The sequence below is a fragment of the Phaseolus vulgaris genome, chromosome 8, assembly GCF_000499845.2.
Source record: "Phaseolus vulgaris cultivar G19833 chromosome 8, P. vulgaris v2.0, whole genome shotgun sequence".
In the NCBI taxonomy this organism is placed as follows: Eukaryota; Viridiplantae; Streptophyta; class Magnoliopsida; order Fabales; family Fabaceae; genus Phaseolus; species Phaseolus vulgaris.
This window is the reverse complement of record NC_023752.2, coordinates 56,966,820-56,986,410: the sequence shown is the minus strand read 5'-3', so window position 1 is coordinate 56,986,410 and position 19,591 is coordinate 56,966,820. Positions and strand designations below refer to the sequence as shown.

The window sequence follows — 19,591 nt, the reverse complement described above, 5'->3', positions numbered from 1 at the left end:
CCTTAATTAGTAAATTATGATCAATATCAGGTATATAAACAGTAATAATCCAGAGGTTAAGTGTATTATGACAACTTGAAAAATGATAGAGTATTCAAAAAATAGTCTACTTAATGAATATACGAAATGTTTTTAGAGGTCCAAACATTGAATATTTTTTTCTTAAAAGTGTATAAAAGAATTTATTGGCAGAGTTTCTAATCAAAAGTTGCACATTGGATAAGTTTCTCAGTTTTTCTTTAAAAAAAGGAAACCGAAGAGCTCAACATTGAGCAAGTTAAACTATTCTGTCATGTCTAACTTTTGTATTACCCTTGCAATCCTATGAAAGCCTAGGTGATTCTTTTAAAATCATCCCAAATTCATTAATCTTTTCTCTTATGGCTTTTTGCTTTTTTAGAGAGGAAATTTAAAGAGTTAGACAATTTCTCCCGTGTCACTTTTTAGAGTTTGTATTCTCAATTTTAAGAGTGTTGTTTGTTCTCTCTTTGAATATAGCTAGAGAGGTCTTATAATAATTTGATTTGTTTCTAAGTAAAGTGTAATGCCTGAGTTTTGGTGAACCTTGTGACACACTTTTATCAACTCGAAGAAAGGGAAATATTGGCAAATACATATTACCGATTCTGTGCACTTGCAAAATCTGGTGCTTGCTTAGTCTCATAGCAAATATTGCAGCAGAGCATCAGCTTTTCTTATTACATCAAGAACCCGGTTAGTCTGGCATATCCATAATATAAAGTCAGCAAAACTTCTGCAAAATAATATAATCAATTGCATAACTTCTGTAAAATATGCAGTTCATGTGTGATATGATGTCTATTAATCAATGTCACAATCGTTAAAGCATAATGCAATTGACATTCAAGTATGATTGCCAAGATTCAGTTCTACTGTAATTTCCAATCACGACAATTAAAAACTGAATTCCAACTAAGTTTCAAACTAGGACAATAAAACACAACTCGAAGCTATGAAAAGTCACACAGATCACTTACACTCCACTATCCACCACCATATGTCCCCCTTCCAAATGCATCAATCCCCATGTACACATCAAACTTTCTATCACCAGAAACAAAAGCAAATTGATTTGGATAGTTTTCCTACATGGTATTGATAATAATAAAATTAACTGGTAATAATTGACTAAACAAACTACAGTATTGCAAGATCAAGCCAGGGGAATATGAGCAATACCTTCCATTCATAATTTGCAAATAGCCCATCACATATATCAAAGAAAGGTTTATTATGTTCATTTTGATAATATAGATCACCTTCAATAGTGACACTGGCGACGACCCTAAGTTTAATTATTGTTAGAGATCGCACATCCACCAGAGATTAAGATATTTCATAGTATATAAATGAGTGCAAACCTCATCTTATAAGTTAATTTTATGAGGTTGAGTTACACTTACAATTCACATCTTAAGATGGTATAGACCACCCATAATAGATAATCTCACACATATAATTGAATGCAAACGTTACCTTATAAGCTAATTTTATGATGTTGAGTTAGGCTTAAAGTCTATTCTTAATAATTATTTAATTTTATATTCATTTTAGTGTCCTCCAAACCTATGTTATAGTTAAATAATATATTTTTTTTATGTAGGCTTAGTCAACACTACCTTGTAAATTTGTGTTCCATTGGAGGTCGTCTCTAATACATAGTTTCCAAAAGATTAACTTACATTTCTATTGGGACACTAAGCTCACACTAGTCTCATCTAGCGTCTCTCTTTTGATCTTTGCGTCGCTTTTTTGAGGACTCTACTATTATTATTTCTTACCCGTGATGAGAAGCTGAGGGAGGCTTACATTTAACTATATGCTTTTATGTCACCCTTGTTATAGGATTTCAAGTGTAAATTTGAGTCTCACATTGACTTAGAATAATAAAGTTGAGCAACATATAAGGTAGAGGATTAAAAAATTATCTTAGGGTGTTAGAAATGAAGTGGTATCGTATTTTTTATATGGGTTAGCTCATGACTCATCGAATCTCCCTAGTGTATCTCTCCTTAGATCACATAACAATAATAGTTTCAAATCTGATTATTTATCTTAAATATTAATTTATCTATATTTTTATTGTTATGATAAGACACTTATGTTTTTACATTTAGAAGAAGAAGCGGACATACTTCTAAATAATGTGTTAATTTTCTTTTGATGTATTTTCATTTATAGGAAATCCCAATAATATATTAATATATAGATAGTATTTAATTATCATGATATTCTTTTAAAAAAAATAGATTTCAACCACAATTTCATTACTAACTCTATTTTCCATAATAACAGAATGAAAAAAATGGAAAAAAATATATTTTAATATTATATGAGAGGCCTCATATTTGATTACACTATTAATTGCAGCAAGAATTGAAGAAATACATATTACACAATTTTGCACCAAATTACTTTTAAAATATTACAATTTTTATTTTAAAGGAAATATTTTATAAGACTTCCCTTTAATAATTGTTTTCTATAAATTTATTGGTGAAAAGTTACCTTTAAAACAATAAATTTTATTTTTTTATATTTTAGATGTAGTTTTAACTTTTATACCATCTCATATCAACACGAATATGAATTTTTTTTCTAAAATCTATACCGTGAATTTATAATTTTAGATATATGAGCATAAAATTAAGATGTAGTTGATTAAAGTTTTAAATAGCCTAATTTTCTTGGATAGTAAAACTTTAATATCTCAATAAATAAACAATATAAAATTAATTGATTGATAATAAATAGCTCTTAATTAGTTTATATTGATACTTTTAATATTGAATAAAAGTGGCATTACTGTTAAAACATTGTTAAGATTACACATACTAATAAAACTAATTAACTTATCAGATTTTTTTATAATTAATTGTAACACACCATATGATTCTTAAATATGACAATTAAAAAGAAACAAGATATAAATTCGAACCAATATAATGAAAAGATGAAGATTCATATCACTATAATATTTCATTAATTATAAATTCTCAATTTCTTTTTCTATTATTTATGTCTATTATTTAATAACAACATAAATAATTATATAATAGAGACATGAAAGGAAAGATAAATAATTATATTTATTGGAATTTTAAAATACTTTGACCAAGTTTACTCAAAATGCATGTCTGATACTATTTACTAAAAAATATCTAAATTTATTTGATTGTATTTTTGTTCTATAAATTGATTTTTGTTGTTGTCTTGAAATGCATAACTAAAATTCTAAGACAGGTTTTGAGAGATAGAAGAGAGAAAAATGATGAGAAAAAAAAAGATGAAAAGTATTAGAATTGTGATTATGATGATGATGATTATGTTAAGTTGCACAGAAGGCAATGACATTATGCCTGAGAAATCATGTTCTGCAAAATGTGCTCCTGGTTGTATCTTTGCTAATCTTGCTTATCCAATATGTTATGCTATTTGTATCGATAAATGTAGACATCCTTATCCTCCCAGTGTCTCCCCTGATTGCATTACTAGCTGCACCACCACCATCACCAAATCTACCTCCAACAATATTGGTATTCCATTTCTTACAATATTAATATCTTTTCTAATTTCTTTTGCCTTATTTACGATTTAATTATGTTTTTACATATTTTTAATAATTAATTATCTTTTTTGTATCAGAAGATCGCGCTGCTATGAAGGATGCCCTGAAGTCTTGCTTACGAAAATGTCATTTTAAATTGTGATTTTTTTTTTTTAAATATGTAAAAAATAAGATTCTTAGAAATAACATTACATGATTGTAATGTAATACACAAATGAGTAATATTTCCTCTTTATTTTTCTAAAAGTCTTTGTCGTATTATACTTTTGCTCTGAACTAATATTGAGTTGATAGAATTTGACTCATTTCATTTAATTTTGTATACAACATGTGTGATAATTTGCAATGGGAACTAAGTGAGATTTAAAATATAGGTGTATTTGAAGCACCATACCCTCCATTAACATCTGAGACAAACACTTGCTAAAACTTATTTTTTATATAAAATTATTAAAAGTAATTCCTAGAAGAAACACATCTGTTCGGTTGTAATTTCGCAGGGTCTTATTCAATACCACAATACTAATTAAAAAATTAAGGTGGTTTCTTTCTGCACCCCTATATTTTTTAAAATATCGAAAATATCATTTCACAGTTTTAGGTGTTTCTAGGAATTCCGTAAGAAAAAATGTTTCTGAAATAGAGGTTTTGTGAGTAAAGAGTGTTTTTGGAATAGGAAATCTGGAAGAATTTTATTTTTTTTTCTAGAATATCATTTTCGGAACATATTCTTTTTATTTTCAGATTGATAAATTCGGAATTAATAAAATATATTCCAAAAATATTTTGGAAAGTCATTTTTAAAAAGGTAGAATAGTTTTCTTAAAAAATGATGGGTGCAGGAAGAAATTTGTTAGGTGCAGAAAAAAAAGGCCAAAAATAAAGGGCAAGTTCTTTCTCCACATATCAATTTCATCATCCACCCTATCATCTTTTAAAATTTTCAAAATTACCATCTATTTCATATTTAAAAATCTGAAATTCAAAAAATATAATTCAAAAGCCAAAATTTTGTTTTAGAAAAGAAAATTCAAAATGCAAAAAATACATTTCAAAAAAGAAAATCCATAACACAAAAATATGAAAATATATTTTATAAAAAAATTTCTGAAATTTAAAAATGTGTTTCAGAAATAAAAATCAAGAAATGTATTCTGGAAAAGAAAATTCAAAACACAAAATCAGAACTGAAAATCCATTATGAAAAAAGAATCCAAAATTCAAAAATATGTTGTAAAATCTAAATCTATACATTTATTTTGGAAAAAGAATTCTGAAAATAACTTTTTTATCCACATCCTATATTTTTCAATTTTTTTTTTATTTTAATATCAGATTGGTGCAGGTTGAAATTAATATGGTGCATTAAGAATTTACCAAAATAAAGTTTCACTAATGGGTTATTCAGAGTATGGGCTTTAAACTTTATATAAGTGCGTAATCTGGAAGGAATTTTTTACCAAAATAAATCATGGAAAAAAATTCTGACATGTTACAGTGTAATAATCAATATCATTGTTAAGGCGGATAATCATTTTGCTAACTTCTTTTGATGTCATCTTTTAAGTAAATAATTTTATTTTTTATTTATTTTAAATACTTTACATTTTAATAAATAAATAAAATAATTTAAATAAATTCTCTTGATTTTAAAATAATTAAATAATTTTTCTTTATTTTAAAATAGCTAAACAAAAAATAATAATGGTTATATAATTTTTAAATATAATTTTTTAAAAATTGTATATATTCTTTATATCATATTTTTATTTAATTATTATAAAAATAATAAAATTATACATATTTTAACCTAGTAAAAATGTTAATACAGACAGTACATTTGTTTTTGCTAGTAATAGATCCATGTTCAAACAGCATAGGATAAAATATTAGCACATAAACTAAAAGAAAATATGAATAACTTGCTAAAATAATTCACGCCATTAGTTCTAAAGCTATTAAATTTTTCCCCACTTTAACTTCATTAAAGGTTTTTCATTGACACTAATTAGAGTTTTGTTTCAAGCTTTGAATATGTAAACATTTCATCTCTTTCACTTGAATAATCTAATAGGTCATGATGATACATTTTATTATTGTAGTTAGCTTCTTCTTTTCTTGTGTTTAGGTGATCCATCGTTCTTAGTCTTTTCTGAATGTCCAACAAATTAAGGTACAACTTCATAATACATACCTGCAACTTCAGAAATTTGGTTGTTTTGGTGAGAAAGTGACGACGCAAGTAAGTTCCAAATGATAGCAAAATGTGACCTAATATATATACCTAATCAACACACTCCACCCATAATGTCCAAAACCAAATTCCTATAGAAAAAGGAAAAGCATAGTTGTACGTTTTGTGTGATTTTGGGTACAATTATTTTATGTAAAAAAAATGGGAAGGGAAGTGAGTATCATTAGCTATCTTCCATGCGCCCTTAGCTTTGAAGGCAAGCAATGTTTTTAATCTTCAAACTTAGTCTTCCTTTCTCACTATTGCACCATATGGATCCCACACAAACCTCCATATCTTTTTCTCATGGAAAATATTAAATATATACTCAACTTTTCTTACAATATTTTTAAATTTATATTATCTATTTTTGTTTATTGTTACACCATTTCTCACATCTATAAATTTTTTTTTTTATCACTTAGACCTTCAAACTTGTTATCTATACTTATATTTTAAGAGGATTTCTTCTCATAATTATTTTTTATTAGGTCATCAAAAGGATCTCAAAGACCCACCAATGCACAAAAGTTGGGATCTTTCAGAAAATATATTCTTATTCGAATGGTGCATAATCGTATGGATAAACTCACACTAACTCGTCAATTTGAGATTTAATTCGGTTCTGAGGTATGGATAAACTCGCACTAACTCGTCAATTTGAGATTTAATTCGGTTATGAGGTATCGGAAAGGAATTAGAATGTAATTATATCGATTCATCCAGATAAATAAAGAGTTATTTTTTATGTATACAAATTATTTCTAATTTTACTCTTATTAATATCTCATTTTATTATTTTATTTTTAAAATTATAAAAATGACTATTTTGTTATTTTATATGAATCAATTAAAATTAAATTATTTTTTTAACTTTTTTAATTAGTGTGACAAAATAATTTTTATATGCAAACTGTCAACATTGATTATTTCATTAACCATCAAGTCTTCTTTTAACTCTTTATGCCTAAGGCACAAAAACGCAAGAAAATAAGAGATAGCATAATTTCTCATTCATTAATCTTATAAAGTTTAGTGTCGTGATTTATAAACAAAATTAGCGTCAAAATATAGCAATCAGCTCTGATCAATAAATAGTTCTTAACCACCTTCAAAGCGAAGAAAAAACAGATAAAGCAAAATAATTGTCAAGGATTTATTTAATTTTAATGGATAAGAATCTTAATGATGTTTCTAATTAAAGAAGTAAAATAATAATCGTGATGTTAATATTAACAAAGTCTTTACTTACTTATTTTAAAAAAGTAACTTTAATTGTCCCATTTAATATTCACAAAACATTTTGACACTATCGGCTGCAAAGAAAATGAACAAGTTGTCGCACTCACACTATTATAGTATTGCCATGTGGTGTGGTATGCCTTCACCAACTACAGGGACACTATTAAAATATATTTTATCATCTTATAATTATTCATGTATTTTAAGAAAAAATAAGAAAAACAAAAATATATAACCTTTGATGACGTTTCTCATCAAAATTGTTACTCTAAAATGTAGTATATTTTCTCTGGACAATTTTATTGTATTTTAGTTTTCGGTTCATAGGAACATTGTGCACAGAAATAAGGGTTTAATTTTCACATATACATTTCAATTTAAAATTTTAACTTTTTTTTAGATAATTTAAAAATTGGTTAAATATGTTTTTTTTTTTATTTTCACGTAAAATTGATTTTTGTCATTCATTCAAACTTTATACTTCCTTTGTAGGAAGAAAATTATTAGAATGAGTCCTGTCAATTTTTTTTACATGACAAACAAGTTTTCAATGTTTCTAGTATAGAATAGGATGTTAAAATATTTCATATTGATTTATTGACGTAGATATTATAATATAGTCTAAGTTGAAAATTTATTTTCTTATAACAATACCAATTTCACCTATATTTAACCCTTTAAATATTTGGTAACCAATTTGAAATTATACATTAACTTTTAAAATAATTAAAGAAATTCAACAATTTTATCACATATTATATCTAATTAAATGTCATTGTAATAAATATTTATATTGTATTGCTGTTGGTTGATTATATTTCATAAATAAGAGACACTATCTTATATTAGGTGTTTAGTTTATTTTTTGGTTTCTTCTCTTTCAATTTGTATACTGATATGATAGTCTTCTCGATCAACTTTATATAAGTATCCTTATAATTTTGAGCATTTGATAAAAGTACAAAGTTCATGATTGCTTTAATAAAATTGAGTTTTATGCTGAGATGTTTAGAAATAAAAAACCATAATTAGTTGTCAAAACAATCAAGTATTAGGTATAACAATAAACCCTAGCTAGTATTAATATAATATAAGTAGTCTTTTATTTGACAAAACTTCATATCAGTCCATTTTTAGATATATATTTAATAACTAACCACTTCCTTCTATTTGCATTTTATTATGTTGACATAATATTGAAAGAATCTAATTAGTTAGATGATTTAAGTTTAGGATTACTTTCTAATTATAATATTTGATTTTAATTTCTCTGTCATAAGTAAAAACTTTGTACAAATAACTTTATTTGTTCTGCACGATACTGACACTAATCATTAACAACAAACATATACAACCTTTGTAGTAATCTATATTAAGACACATATTCACCTTTCTTAGTTCACACATTTCCCCTTTCAATGTTTTCTTAATTTTTGTGTTGTGCTGTTATTTCATTGGAAGCAAAACGGTTGGCTATATTAACGTAAAATAATCGAAGGAAAGAGATTTAGGTTGAGTTTGGTGAAGGTGTTGATGCAGATGAAGGCACCATTCTCAGCCTCTTCTTCTCTTCTCAGAGGCAAGGGGCGTCTCTCTCCTTACCTCTTCACTCTCATAGCTTTCATCCTCTTCGTTGCCATTCTCTATGGCCAAGACTTCATGTGCATCTTCGATGAACAGCTCCAAAACTACTCTTATTCTGACAAACTCTCCTCCACAACTCGTGAGTTCTTCTCAATTTTTTTCCACTTTCTTTCAAGCTTTTACAAATTTATAGTTCATAGAATATTGGACAGATTTTTTCTTTTTTTTGGTGTTTGTTTAATGTTTAAATCCCTGGGAATGTTTAGTGAAAAAGTAAGAATGGAATTGTTTTCTTGAACATACCTCCAACAATGTTCCAACCAAACATAGAGTTATTTGTTGGATTAATGATATTTATAAATACATTATTTTCTAACAACAATATATTTTGTTTTAAACAAGCTTAACAATATTTTATACAACCAATATATAGAAATTTGAACATAAATAAACTCAATTAGCTTTATAAAAATAAAACTTAATAATAATGATTTTTTTCTTTTCAAAATGTATTCCTTTTAGTCTCTATTTTCTTTTGATATTTTGCTTTTTGTAATAGAAGATTTTATTAACATGTGTGTGATGTCACCATCAATTAAAAATAAGACTACATATAGAAGACTAAAATAGTAAATTTTATATTTATAGAAATGATTTTTTTTTAAATATTAAAATAAAAAATGGGATATATATTAGAAAAATAATTGAAATATTTATTATAAAAATATTTTTAAAAATTAAAAATTATTATTTTTATGATACTTTTGAAATATTATGTCATTTAACTTAATTTTTAAAAATTATATTTTTTTAAATGTATACCTAATTTCACATTCATTAAGAATGCTGGTATGAGTTTTCTATTTGACGAAATAAATAATTGTAATTTTTAAATTGCATCATAATCCTTGTAACATTCTAAGCATAAGGATGTCATTTAAATATTAATATTAAATAAGATAGTTATGTAGAAAGAAACATTTTTTCTTTTCAATTTATATATATTAAAAGTATAATGTTGTATTGAAATTTATAAAAATATTTATCTATCTTTAAACTAGTATAAGTTTTTTTTTTCTTTTATTTGGATCAACTTACAATGTAAAGTGTTCTGGTTATTTTATTTAATTATGAAAAAAAGAGAAGGTGAAACAACAAAAGGTACCATTTGCTGTGGGAAAAGTAGAAGAAGGATGTGATGTGTTTAGTGGAAGTTGGGTTCGAGATGAGTTGACTCGGCCATTGTATGAAGAATCAGAATGTCCATATATTCAACCACAATTGACTTGTCAAGAACATGGACGACCTGATAAAGATTATCAACATTGGAGATGGCAACCACATCGTTGTGATATTCCCAAGTAAGCTCATTTTTCCTTTTGTTACAAGTCACATTTAAACTAAAATTTGGTAAAATTATTCTTTAATAATCACATTTTAAATGTGTGTTTGTATGTATATTGTGTTTTTAAGTAATGAATAAACAAACCAATCAATGGATTATATGTTTTATTTAACTTATTATTAAACTTGACTTATTTAAATAAATGATTCAATGTTAATCAACAATTTCTTAAGATGACAAATATAACCGTTTAATCCAATTTATTGTAGATTCAATGCTAGTTTGGTACTTGAAACACTTCGGGGGAAAAGGATGATGTTTGTTGGTGATTCTCTTAATCGCGGTCAATATGTTTCTTTTGTATGTCTTCTTCATAAACTCATTCCTGAAGATGAAAAATCAATGGAAACCTTTGATTCACTCACAATATTTACTGCAAAGGTAAATGACACTAGACTCAAACACTTTGAGATATTTCTAGTTTTACCTTTATAATTATGCTTTCTTTTTCTTCTTATTGATTTTATGTATTCAATTAGGAATATAATGCCACAATTGAGTTCTATTGGGCACCTTTTCTTCTTGAATCAAACTCGGACAATGCTGTCATTCATAGGATATCTGATAGGATTGTCAGAAAAGGTTCAATCAATAAGCATGGTAGGAATTGGAAAGGTGTTGACATTTTAGTATTCAACACCTATCTTTGGTGGATGACTGGCTTGAAGATGAAAGTATTGTAAGTTTTTCTATTCTATTAAAACAATATCTAGTTGTTTATTTTTCCTTTGCTCTTTTATGAAGTTTGAGAATAATATTTGATTTGTTCTTAAAATCTTTAGACTTGGATCATTCGATGATGAAGTAAAAGAGATTGTTGAGCTTTCAACAGAGGATGCGTACCGCATGGCTATGAAAAGTATGCTTAGATGGGTTAGGTTGAACATGGATCCAAAGAAAACTAGAGTGTTTTTCACAAGCATGTCACCTTCCCATGGAAAGTGAGTATTATTTTCACTATTACTATTACTTGCATATGACATTCGAATAACCTAATATTTGTAAATATATGACAGGAGCATAGATTGGGGAGATGAAGAAGGGGGAAATTGTTACAACCAAACCACTTTAATTGATGATCCAACCTATTGGGGCTCAGATTGTAGGAGGAGTATAATGGAAGTAATTGGAGAAGTTTTTAGCAAATCTAAAGTTCCCATTACATTTTTGAACATTACACAATTGTCCAATTATCGTAGAGATGCGCACACTTCAATCTATAAGAAACAATGGAGTCCATTGACTGCAGAGCAATTAGCTAACCCAATTAGTTATGCTGATTGTGTGCATTGGTGTTTACCTGGCCTTCAAGACACTTGGAATGAGCTTTTGTTTGCCAAGTTATTTTATACTTAACAATATTTCAAATATAAGAAATATTTTTTCACTCTCTTAAATTCTTCTCTTTGACACTTCAAGTGAAACTAAAAAAACATAACTTTATTTGTGATAATTATTCTTTATTTATTTCAAAATGATATTAAAATATCATAAGCAATATTATAAGAAAAAAAATAGATTTATGTACAATAATAGACATTGAGAGAAATTGAATTGATTTCCCATCCTAAAGATGTTATGCATACAAGTTTTGCAATAATATATTAATTCTACACCCAGATGGAAAAAACTTTCTAAAACTACCTGTGTTTATTGAGTTTTAAATTTTGGAGGCATGTGTATATTTTAGTCACTTAGAGGAAACATATATAACTTTGTTAATTAACATTTTTTTTACTATAACTTTTATCATCGTTCACAATGATAACTTCTATGAAATCATTAAATAAAAATTAATTTTAAATATTAATATAATTATCATTAAATACAAAATTATTAAATAAAAATTAATTTTAAAGATAAATATAATTATCATTAAATAGAAACTAATTTTAGAAATAAAAATATAGTTAATTATTATATTGACTAAATTAAATAATAATTTATACACTAAAAAATTTATTGATATCTAAAATAGTTTGGAAATTTATAAACTAATTTCTAAATTTGTATCTAATTAGTTAAATAATATTTAATTAGCTATCAATTTTACAATATAAATTAATTGATAGTTAAAACATTGGTAGCTAATTAGATACCAATTTATTTTAACTAATTTATAAATTATATTAATAATAGAAACTACTTTAGATACCAATAATTTGTAGTCTTTAAAATAATATCCAATTTAGTTAATATAGTGACTAATTATTTTTTGTCTCAAAAATTATATATATATATATAATATTAGTGTTTTTTTTATTTTATGCACTTTTTTATTCTCTTGGAAAAAAATCTAAAAGAAGAAAAATCAGTTCCAGAAGAACAATATTGTTTGAAATTATGGTAAGATAACTAGTTAAAAAAGGATAAAAATAAAAGTATTATAGTTATCTTTTCTTAAGAAATATTATTAAAATACTTTTTTTTTACAAAAATATTTTAATATATGTGGGTCGGTATGTAAAATTCCATTTCATAAAAGACAATTGCTTCCTGTACCATATTACCATATTACTGCACCCAATTCTAGGGGAAAAGATCAAAATGCGCTTAAAAAAATGGGCATATACAGAATATATTATTTTCAATTTCATATTTTCTTATCCATAATGGAATTTTAATTTTTGTTTCTAGATTTTTATTTATGAAATACAATAATCTCTTCGGTATTTACCTTTCTGAAATGTATTATTTTCAATTCCAGATTTTCATTTTCAGAATAAAAAACATTTTCAGAATTTGAAGATTTTGTTGAGTGCAGGTTAAAAAATGTTGGCTGTAGGAAGTTTTTGCCTTCATAAAATTGTTAACTTGTGCCAAATTGGGCCTTATGTTCGCTTTCAAAAGATTCACTTTTGAGTGGGCCATTCTATTATATGTACTTGTAGATTTCTTTTCACACTCCTTTTTTTCTTATAAGACATGTCCCTGTGTAATTTAGTGGACTGTTTCTTCCTACACCTCCATATGTTCTTCTGTCACCTCCATAAATTTTTGTATTTCCAAAAAATTCCTCAGTAATATTCCAAATTACGTAATTTAGAAGTATTTTTTTAAATTCTTAATTAGCTTCCGGATTACATAATCCATAAGCCTTTTTTCAGATACATAATTAGTTTATGGATTACATAATCCGAAAGTCTTTTTTAACTTCTGGATTATATAATCTGGAAGTCTTTTATAAATAGGTGTTCGGATTACATAATACCAAAGCTACTCTATGAGATGGCACAAGAAGCATAAAAAAGTATTTTTCACATTTTGTATGGGGTGGCAGAAGAACATATAGAGGTGCAGGAAGAAACAGTCAATTTAGTGTCAACAAGATATTAAACCCAATAATTTTGGCCTTTTCATGTTAATGGGTTTGTTTACTGTTATTCCCTTAAGTAAAAAAAATATCTTAGGTGTATGTTATTAATTTTTAGGCCCAAGATGATATTCACAGTCTTCCCCTCTTATCTTCTTACTTTTTTTTTTTTCTTTTTGAAATTTCTTACCAAGATATATTTTAGACTATGATATGATTTCAATTTTAATTTTAAAAATACGTAATTTTAACTTAATTTTCAATTTTATATTTGTTCTGTTTTTTAGTCTAATTGAGTTCTTGACTAACATTTATTTTAAGACACCATAAAATTAATTAAATTAATTAAAATATGAAAAAAAATTATTAAAATTTGAGAATAATTAACTTTGACGGACCAACCCGGCTCATCCGACTTTTAACACGTTAATGGTGGGTCGAGTCAAAACGCTTGTGTTTGTCACACCTATGTTGGGATATAAAATGAATTTCTTAATTTTAAGTTTGAACAAAAAATTCTAAAAGAAAATTAATTATTCTCAAAAAACTGTATATTTAGCCACATATTAACATTTTTTTTTTATAGCAAATACAAAGTTATAAATTATTTGATAAATAGTCTACATGAAATTGTTAACCTTTTTCATTCCAACATGTCCATGTAAACAAATTTCTCTTACTGTTTGGCTAAATTGATGAAAGTGGAAATTGAAGTGAAGGTAGTGTTTAGTGGGAAACAGTGAGAAACAAATACCCGAAAAAGGGGACAAGGATGGGCCTCTTCACTCTTTTTGTCACATTAGTGTTTAGGGGAACAAACAAACACATACTAACACAAAGGGTGCAAGGATGGGTCTTTTTTTCTTATGATTCATTAATTGATTTAATCATATAAATATATACATATATATTTATGTTAAATTTAGGTTTTTATTCTTAAAATTAAATATTTCATTCCTCAGGTGTTGTACTGGTAGGCTAAAACCGAGAGGTTCAAGCCGAGAACTACATAGTAAACAACTAAGAGATGATAGGTTAAAGCCGAGAGGTTTAGACCGAAAGCGAAAAAGACACATAAAAGAACAAAGCAAAATATAAATATTATATAAAAATAAGAGCCCAATTAGATAAAAACTTACAAGAGGGGTGCACAAATAATAAAAAAGGTGTAGAAAGAAAGCCCAAAAGTAAAGGGGAAAGCCCATTAAAGAAACCTTATAAATAGGAGTTCAGAGTAAGAAAAAGGTAAGAGTGATTTTATCTGATGAACATAAAACTACTTCTGACTTTGGCATCGGAGCGACTTGCAGGTACCCCCACCTGTCGTGAGGAGAAGCCGAGAGCACCTGCCGTGAGGAGAAGCCGAGAGCACCTGCCGTGAGGAGAAGCCGAGAGCACCTGCCGTGAGGAGAAGCCGAGAGCACCTGCCGTGAGGAGAAGCCAAGAGCACCTGTCGTGAGGAGAAGCCGAGAGCACCTGCCGTGAGGAGAAGCCGAGAGCACCTGCCGTGAGGAGAAGCCGAGAACACCTATCGTGAAGAGAAACCGAGTGTCCAGCCCAAGATTGAAGGATTTGCATAAATAACTAATCTTGTTAACCTATTTCGAGTGTTCTTGGTCCCTGTTGTAAGAACATGTGTCACATGAGTTATTTTATATTCTTAAATACTATCTAGTTGTTACTATAAACAAAGTTTTTCTTATAGATTGAGATTCATAAATTTGAATTTTGACATACCTTTTTTAAGTTAGAGAATGAGAGTGTATACGTATACTTATATAAAAAAATGAATTTCATATAGTAAGTGATGTATTTTTTTTATATGACATCAAAGTATAATAGTAACTTTGTTCAGAAATAAAACAATATATTGTTATCTTTATTATATTTTATTTTTCATTAACTATTTGAAAATATTCATTTTTTAATAAATTAATTTTAATTTTATTTGAAATGTTATCTACATTTGAAAATACATACACAACAAACTTATTTGTATACTACAAGACACTTATACTCAAGAAAATAATATATTACCCATGAATTAAAGAGAGGATCTTTCCTTTGCTAATTCCTCTTTGGTTTACAAATTATTTAAATTGATCAATTATTTGGCAAGAATACACATCCCTAGTGAAAGGATTCTTGAAATCTAAAAGGAATAAAGTTTTAGTCTCTCTAAAATGGAAACTATTTGGGTCCGGTAATTTATTTATTTTCTCTAAAATTTAAAATCCATTTTTTATCCATGTGAAAATAATAAAACTTAATTTTGGTTATTGTAATTTTTTATTCTCATTTGTCCAAATTTAATATCGTTAATTTGGTTTTGGATGTTATTTTAAAATTAAAAAATAACATTTAATTTAAGAATAAATTTTCTTCTTATAAATGTCAAATGTTGCAATGGTGCTATATATAGATTAGTAATAAAGATCTTGATAAAATAGATGTTGAATTATTTTAATGTGACTTATTATTTGTTTTATTTTATTGAGATTTGATTTTGTGGTCTATAAAGTCAGATATCTTAAGATTAGAGGTTGAGTAGGTTGATTTTGACCACTTTTTTAGAAGGATCGGAGCACGTCTAAAGTGTTTGTATAAAGATTAGAACATCTTTAAAGTTTCTTATTTTTATTTTATTTATTTTTTATGAATAAAAAATTATTAACAATTTCTTTCTTTATTTATGGAAATAAGATTTTAGATTGAAGAATATATTTTTATTTTCATATAAAATGTTCATAATAACTTGTTGGTCCGACATTGATTAATGCAATGAATGTAAATGAGGCTCTTATATCAAAAGTTTTTCTTGATTAATGCAATGAATATAAAAGGAGGGTCTTATATCAAAAGTTTTTCTCACAATAGATAAGGACGATCACCACTCTTATGAACCTTGATTTTGTAATTGCCAGGTGATTTAAATGTTTTTTTTTTATGTTAATCATTGTAACCATGCCCTGCAAGTATAATAACTATTGGTGTTTAATAATCTTATTTAAATATTTTTTCACTTTAAAATTTATATTATAAGAAAATGTTTAAGAAATAGTTTCTAATTTCTAATGATTTTGCTGCTGTTTTTTATTTTTAAGAAAAAAAATATAATCAACATGAATGTAGGTAATTTTGAAAGTATATAATAATTGTCTTAAAAAAATATTACAATTGTTGGAGATTCCATATCGACTAGAGATTAGAGTCTTTCATTATATATAAGTGGGTGCAAACCTCAACCCTATGAGCCGGTTTTATGGGGTTGAGTTAGACTTAAAGTTCACCTCGTAACAACAATAAAATATAATATATTTTGATGTGAACAAAATTTCATAAAAAAACTCCGGGTATTTCATGTAGAAAATATTTGACATAAAAAAGCGTAAATATTCTCTGCAGAAAAAAATGTGACAAAAAAATATGCGGCTCTTTTTAGTTTACAATGATATCATGTAGCTTTAAGTGACATAAGCCACATGCCAGAAAATCGAAAAGCTATTTAGAAAAAAAACATCATGCGTAATTTATACATAAAAGTTTAAATGAAAAATTATAAACTTTTAAAAGTTGAATTTTTTCTTTAAGCTTTGTTCATAGCACCAACTTATGTGGAATTTACTTAGAAAAATGGACGCAGAGTAAAATGAAATAAATGCTGATATGTATAGCATGTGGTTGTTAATGAACACAGCAATAGCAAATAGGTTCATGGCACTCCATCACACACGACAATTCTTGTCACGCATTCTTTTTATTGTGGTGCAAAACAAAGTCCAAAGATATACAGGAAATCTTGGAAGAAATTATTAGTCATATGTTCATGATCATGATGTAATATCCAACTTCTTTCTTTGAAATATAATCCTTTTTATTCGTGAAATTTTCATGACAGAGAACAAGAAGACAAAAAATACGAGAGAGAAAAAAAATCAAAAGTGAAACCAGTGAAATACGAAAATAAAATATCGAAAAAGTTTTATTTTTTCTCAAACCTGAAATAGGCAAGGGATATATATATATATATATATATATATATATATATATGGAAATCATCTATACACATTAACATACTAAACAATCTAATAATAAATTATTTAATCATTGTCTTCATACTAGACAGTTTGAAGAAGAACCGTTTACACCAAAACATTATACAAAATAAAGGTTTATCATGATCTCACACTCTCTCAATGCAATATATTTAAAATATTTTTTAATTTATAAAAAAATTGATCAAAATACTTGTGACACATTCTAACTCCAAGAGTGATGAATATTAGAAGCTATTTTATTTTCATAAAAATGAAAGAAATTAAAATGTGTAGTAAAGACTTGAAATCTAACTTATATATAATAATGTTGGGTGAATTACATATTTGTTTGTTTACATCAAGCAAAAGGTAAATTTCTAATTAGATAGATATGTCTTCAGTTACTTCTTCAATATTTGTTGATACTTTAAAAGGTTAACATTTTATTTAATTAAATTTAGAAATTTATTTTTTAATGGTTATAATAGAAAATTTAATTGTATATTTTATCTTTTGTTCTTATTGAAAATATAATTTCTTTAATTGAGTTGTTAATAGGGAAAATATATATATATATATATATTAATTATAAATAAGAGAATTGTCTTTTTTTTATGATTGTAAAAAATATCATAAAAATCTAAAATCTTCTTATTTACTTTATAAAAATTTATGAAACTTACTTTCTCTATAGATTTCACCAATGAACTGATATCGATAATACATACTTAGTAGATCCATAATTACAATATGTAGGTTCTACAAGTTACTTCTTCCTTCAATGATATATGATAAATAACGTCATAAGAATTTCGTACCTTCATTGATAGACATCATAATTTTTATAAGTGTTACTACTTTTCATAAGAAATATTTGTTCCATATAAGGATGTCACCCTCTACATCTAACCCATATAAACTTATTTTCTCATATTTCTCTATTAGACCAAAAAAACAATTAATTCAACACACTCTTTCAAATCAAACCAATCTCTATTGTCTCTATCATAAATAACAAGTTACCGTATTCTTAGAGAGCTCATCCTCCCTTTAATGAATCCTCACAATTAACCAATTCATTTTTAGTGTCATTGCCTTTTAGCTCAATTCCACTCCATCCCCCCTTGAAATTATTTCTAGTAGTTGTACCTTTTATTACATGGGCATATGTTTGTTGTTAGGTTTTCCTTTTCCAAATCAATTGATTTCTTAATGTCTTTGAAGGCTCTACTTTTGTCCTCCCTTGTCCATTCTCTTTGTTCTTGTTCCTTTTATATAGTGAACTATTGATGTGCAACATGGTATTTTCAATCCTGATGGTGTTTAGTTCTTTTTTGTCCTACATTCATGACATAAAAAAAACTTACGAATCAAAATATGTATCCCCACCTATTTAACTTCCTTAAGATAAACATCTCTTTTGTTTAGACAAGGTGTTGTTGAGCTGGGTTTGGAGTTTTTTTGAGACAATTAGATTGATCTATGCTTGGGAGGAAGGTTTAGGTCTTCATATACAATATTGTTATGTTACTACAAGAAAATCTTAAAATAAAAACCAGTTTTAAAAATAAAAAATAATTAGTTGTTATAGTGATTAAATTAGAGATCATTTTAAAAATTATTTCTTTTTGTTTCTAAATTAGTTTCTATTATTGTTAAATGATTTCTAAATTGATATCTAATTAGCTACCAAGGTTTTTGCTACCAAATTTAGAATCTAAATAATTGATAGTTAAAACATTGGTAGCAATTAGATACAAATTTAGAAACTATTTAACAATAATATAAACTAATTTAGAAACCAAAAATATTTTTAGTCTCTAAAATGATGTATAATTTAGTCACTATAGCAACTAATTATTTTAGTTTCTAAAATTGATTTCTATTTCATGATTTTCTAGTAGTGTGTGTTTTTAGTGTTTTTCGTCTCTTGGTACGTTGAGAGATTTTGATATTTATATATATCAGGATTGTGACACTTCTAAGAATCTTTTTTTAATTCATTAATCATTTGTTGATAAAAAAAAATATTTTTTATTTTTATTTTTATCTTTGAAAAATATTTCACATATCATATCCTCCTATTAGTAAACTAGAGGTAAGAGTAATTTTTGTTGTAGCTGGTTGTTGCCATTTGTTGTTACATTGTCTTGGTTGAGAGAGTGATCTAATGGATTGGAATTATAAT

At 26.4% G+C, this 19,591-nt stretch overlaps 1 protein-coding gene across 1 annotated transcript; it reads left to right on the top strand.

Annotated features, from left to right (window-relative positions):
• Positions 1–8,018: 8,018 nt before the first annotated feature.
• Positions 8,019–11,450, top strand: LOC137826358 (protein trichome birefringence-like 33). The gene is made up of 6 exons (XM_068632298.1): positions 8,019–8,787; positions 9,790–10,009; positions 10,263–10,434; positions 10,533–10,732; positions 10,836–10,994; positions 11,070–11,450. Exons 1-6 carry the CDS (start codon positions 8,598–8,600, stop codon positions 11,407–11,409), a joined length of 1,281 nt encoding a protein of 426 aa, XP_068488399.1. The 5' UTR covers positions 8,019–8,597; the 3' UTR covers positions 11,410–11,450.
• Positions 11,451–19,591: the final 8,141 nt, after the last annotated feature.